Source organism: Penaeus chinensis, chromosome 16 (assembly GCF_019202785.1).
Source record: "Penaeus chinensis breed Huanghai No. 1 chromosome 16, ASM1920278v2, whole genome shotgun sequence".
Lineage (NCBI taxonomy): Eukaryota > Metazoa > Arthropoda > Malacostraca > Decapoda > Penaeidae > Penaeus > Penaeus chinensis.
The window spans coordinates 1,348,250-1,353,249 of NC_061834.1; the positions used below are offsets into that span (position 1 = coordinate 1,348,250).

Sequence of the window (5,000 nt, forward strand, 5' to 3'; positions counted from 1 at the left end):
TAATCAAGATGAGGATGATAGCTTTAAATGAAAAATCTTTCTAATTACCATTTGATCCTATAGAGCAAAGACTACTCCCTTACGAAAAAAAAAATATTTTCATTAATTATATAATTAATAATAATAAACCAAAAAAAAAAATCTAACGTGCAGAGAATCATAAGAACGGGATCTAATTAAAACTATTTTTATATCAGTACCCTCTACAAAAAATTCTCGTTTTCTTTGAGATTTCCGTTTTCGTTTGATTTTTTTTATTTATTATTATTATTATTATTATTTTTTAACGTTTCTAACCCATTTTTTGTCTCTCTCTCTCTCTCTCTCTCTCTCTCTCTCTCTCTCTCTCTCTCTCTCTCTCTCTCTCTCTCTCTCTCTCTTCGTTCTTCATATCTTTAAGAATAGGAAATAAATCAAAGTTGGAGAGAAACCATTAGGACATAAATGCAGTTTTATGCACTCGTATAAAATTGCATTATTTTTTTCATACTAACTTGCCTTCATTAGTTTCATTAAGGCTTCATTATGGACTAAAGGTAATCCATTGTTTACTTGACGGGAAACATAGCTGCTGCTGCTGAAGGCCGGGTTTGTCTATAATGTAATGTGAACGCTGGTTGATAGTGTATGCATGTATATACACACATACACACACACACATATATAATACACACAAACACACACACACACACACACACACAGACACACACATAAACACACACACACACACACACACACACACACACACACACACACACACTCACACACACACACACACACTTATATAAATATTATATAAATAAATATATATATATATATATATATAAATTTTGATAATTGCTCCTTCCCAAGGAGAGTAGCTTAGGTAATCATTGTTAGTGGTTCTCAGCTGACCATCATATCTACGAAAGACTCACTTTCGTGCGTGTGCATGAATACACACACACACACACACACGCACATGCGCACGCACAGACTCACATGCGCGCACTGTTCGTGTGATTTGCACAGATTTGTTAAGGCTGGGTGTGTATATATATATATATATATATATATATATATGTATACATATATATGTTTAAATATGTATATATATGTCGTAAGACGACGAAAGAGTAGAAATGGAAGACGAAGATCGTCGTGCGTCGTTGAGGAGGTACTCCGTCTGCGCACGCGCGACGACGGGAGAGGGGAGAAAGAGGAGGAGGAGACAGAACCTCTCCAGACAGGCACGCGACGAGATGGACGGACACCTGCTAGTGACTTTGGTGGGGAAAGTGTAGATCTAAGTTGTGTGGAGAGATACTGGGTGGTGAGTCTAGTATTGGAGAATAGTGCAAGGGGATATTCTGTGCACAGGAATATTCGGTGTGCTTATCACTTGTTGATAAGGAAAATTAGAGTGGAATATCCGTGACGGGTTTTGTCACGGTTATTACCGGAAGGTTCTCAGTAATTAGAGTGGAATATCCGTGACGGGTTTTGTCACGGTTATTACCGGAAGGTTCTCAGTTTAAGTTTATAACTCTAGTTCTTTGTCATTTGCTCAATTTGTATATATATAATTTGTTATAATTTACAATGCATATATAAAATACATAAAATAAAAATAGTAAAATAAGATTCTTTTCCTGTAGCCCTTTTGGGACGATTGAACACTTTTATGATCGTTGGGTCACAGGGTCATTCAGATGTAAAGTGGTTTCCAGTTTTACCCATTGAAAGAACTGGTGGTGGCAGTAATACCTTAATCGTAACAGATGTGATTATAATTCTATATTTACAGATTAATCCACATTTTGGTTACGACAGTGGTGGCGGCGGTGGTGCTGCTTTTCCAGTTTCACGTTACTTTAAAGGGTTGTTTGTATAACCTCCAATTTTTTTTGCAGCTACGGTTCCACAGGACGTTGTCGTAGTACATTTTTATTGCATAGACAGTTGGTTTTAAATTCTCATATTCCTTTAAATAAGATTTTTGCTTGTATAATATCTTATTATTTGTAAAAGGTAGTTTTTATTTTCTACAGGGTATATTTTCCTGTACTTTGTAGTTTTGCGGGCCTGTTGCTATATAAAATCTCACCATATCCCGCATTCTTCCCCCCCCCCCTTTTGGAGCTACAGAGTGTGGTCGGAGGGTTGTTTACATCTACGCGCTGCTGACCTTTGACCGCGTTGGCACAACGTCAGCGGTCACTAGGCGAGCGGCCCTACCGAGACCTTGGGCATGAGGGACGGGGTACCGGGGTATCTGGGTGAGGGGAGCGGCGCGGCCGGGGTGGATCGGTGGTGTGACCGGTGACGTCAGAGCAGACTGCCCGGGCAGTGTCACGGGGTGTCGCGGGACAGCGCGGTCAGGCGGAGCATTCCGTGACGTCACGGGCGAGGAGGTCGCGCGGGAGTGCCTCCAGGGCGGTGCGGTGTTGCCGTTTGCAACTCGGTGTCTGATTTTAGTTTTTGTGTTGTTGTTTTCTTCGGGTGTTTGTCAAATTTTCGCACATGGACGAGAGTGGGCTGAGGAATGTTTTAGGAAGGGCGGCAGAGGATTTAATTAATTTTCTGTTCCCTACTGGAACTCGCTCTACTTCGGAAAGGGTATCCTTGTTGGAAGGGCGAGTGCCAGCTGCTATAGACGATATTCTCGCTACAGTAAACAAGGAAGGCCTGGTGCCAGTGACCGATTTACCAGAGATTCTGGATAATTTTGTTCGTGTACTATTGCAGGGCACGGGGACAGATATCGAAGGTGCGACAGGGTATGCAGAGCCCGGCAAAGGGAGATGTTAAAGCTGGGAGGCAAACGATGGGTCTGGCATCATCTTTGTCCCCCGGGGGAAAGCAACTTATGGGTAGGGCACAGTCGGTTACGGGTGGAGGAGATGTACAATAAGCTGGTAGCTCTACCATTTGCCTGTAGTGTCACAATGGGGGCCACGCCATGAATGATTGTACCGCTCTAATTAGGATGTTAAGGAGGGTAAGATCGGTCGGCGGCCCCAGGCTCAGGTTAAGTGTGCATATTGTTCACGTATAGGTCACGGTGTTGAGGCTTGCTCAGTTTTTCAGAGTGATCTGCAAGGATACCGTGGAGAGCAACAGGCCAGTGGTACTCGGGGGGCATCACCGGACAGAGGGATGGTCGCCGGATCGAGGGACAGGAGGCCAGGTAGTATGTTATGTTTTTACTGCCAGCGGCCAGGTCACATGAAGTTACACTGTCCATTGCGTCTGCAGAAGAAAGAGGGGGGTCAGGGCTCCCCACCTCCGTATTCAAAAAACGGGGGGAGAAAGGGGAACAATTAGATGTTTTCCCTTGTGTAGCTCCTCATAGTACAGGTGAAGGGGCTCTGGCTAGGGCAGCAGTTTCTCCTTTAGGAGAAGGGAGAGTTATCACTGTACAGTCTTTTGGTACAGGGTTACTGTTGTTTGACTTAGTAGTTTTTGGTGAACAAACGAAGGTCGTGTTTGATACGGCAGGGGAGTGTTCACTAGTTTGTAGTAGTTTTCTACAGGGAAGGAAATTAGAGGTAAGAGATTCCGATCTTAAGGTCAGATGGGGTGGTGTCACTGACATAGGCCAAAGAGGGGATGTTGATATTCCACTGGAGTTTGGGCCAGTCAAGGTAAAGCATTCATTTTTAGTGGCGGATTCATGGAATCTGCCAGGGAAGCTGTTGTTAGGATGTGATTTTATTAGGACACATCAGGTAGTATTTGTTAACCATCCACCTCAACCCATCCAACTGTCGATCGAGGGTCAACAGGTGGATGTGGTATGGAGTCCCGAGGCAGGCTCAATTGCTACCGAGGCTTGCGGTTGTAGGGGGCCCCCTACAACCAGTCCGGGGAGACCGACACCGGGGACGCCTGGTGCGTCGGTCCCTGGGGAGGTAGCAGGAGCAGACCAAAGGGTACTCATAAATGAGGAGGAGGACACTGGATATAGTGGGGTAGCTACCTTAAGAGAGAGCCAGATTTTAGAGGCACATTCGTGTGGGGTGTTAGAGTTAGAACTCGGTGGGGATGGAGAGGTTCCGGGAAGGATAGGTTCCATGCTGTTTATACCACGGGAGTTCGCTGGCTTAAGACTTTCGGAGGGGGTAGTCGGGATACGACGGTCCGGAAATAGTCTTTGGTTCAGGGTTCCTTATGCGGTGGAGGAGGATTTTAGATGTTAGAGTTAGAACTCGGTGGGGATGGAGAGGTTCGGGGAAGGATAGGTTCCATGCTGTTTATACCACGGGAGTTCGCTGGCTTAAGACTTTCGGAGGGGGTAGTCGGGATACGACGGTCCGGAAATAGTCTTTGGTTCAGGGTTCCTTATGCGGTGGAGGAGGATTTTAGATGTTAGAGTTAGAACTCGATGGGGATGGAGAGGTTCCGGGAAGGATAGGTTCCATGCTGTTTATACCACGGGAGTTCGCTGGCTTAAGACTTTCGGAGGGGGTAGTCGGGATACGACGGTCCGGAAATAGTCTTTGGTTCAGGGTTCCTTATGCGGTGGAGGAGGATTTTCCGGTTGAGGTAGAGTCAACGGTCTGCATAGGGGACGTCGTCGAGTTGCAAAAACGTCAACTTGACGAGGACATAGTTGCGATAGGAGCTGTCAAGGCTAGCATAAGTACTACAGACTCAAAGGTAGTTAGGTTGCTATAGGAGGTAGATAGCTGGTTCGCAAGGGGTTCCAAGGAACATGACATGTTGTCAGGGTTAGTTCGAGAGTTTCCAAGAGTGTTTTCTCTGGATGACGAACCACTGGAAATCTCTGATCAGTTTTTCCATGAGATTAGGGCAGAAGGACCACCTATCTATAAGAAGTCATATCCGATCCCTTTAGAGTATAGGGAAGAGATTAGGCGCCAGATTGAGGATATGATGTCGCAAGGGGTGATTTCACCGTCGCGGTCTCCTTATAACAGTCCTTTGGTACCAGTCAGGAAGAAAGACGGAAGTCTAAGGCTGTGCTTGGATTTTAGATTGTTAAATGAGGTAATTCA

General features: G+C 45.1%; 1 protein-coding gene across 1 annotated transcript; it reads left to right on the forward strand.

Moving 5' to 3' along the window:
• The first annotated feature begins 3,179 nt into the window (after positions 1 to 3,179).
• Positions 3,180 to 4,354, forward strand: LOC125033159. The gene is made up of 2 exons (XM_047624502.1): positions 3,180 to 4,050; positions 4,224 to 4,354. The coding sequence occupies exons 1-2, from the start codon at positions 3,180 to 3,182 to the stop codon at positions 4,352 to 4,354; spliced, it is 1,002 nt and encodes a 333-aa protein (XP_047480458.1).
• Positions 4,355 to 5,000: the final 646 nt, after the last annotated feature.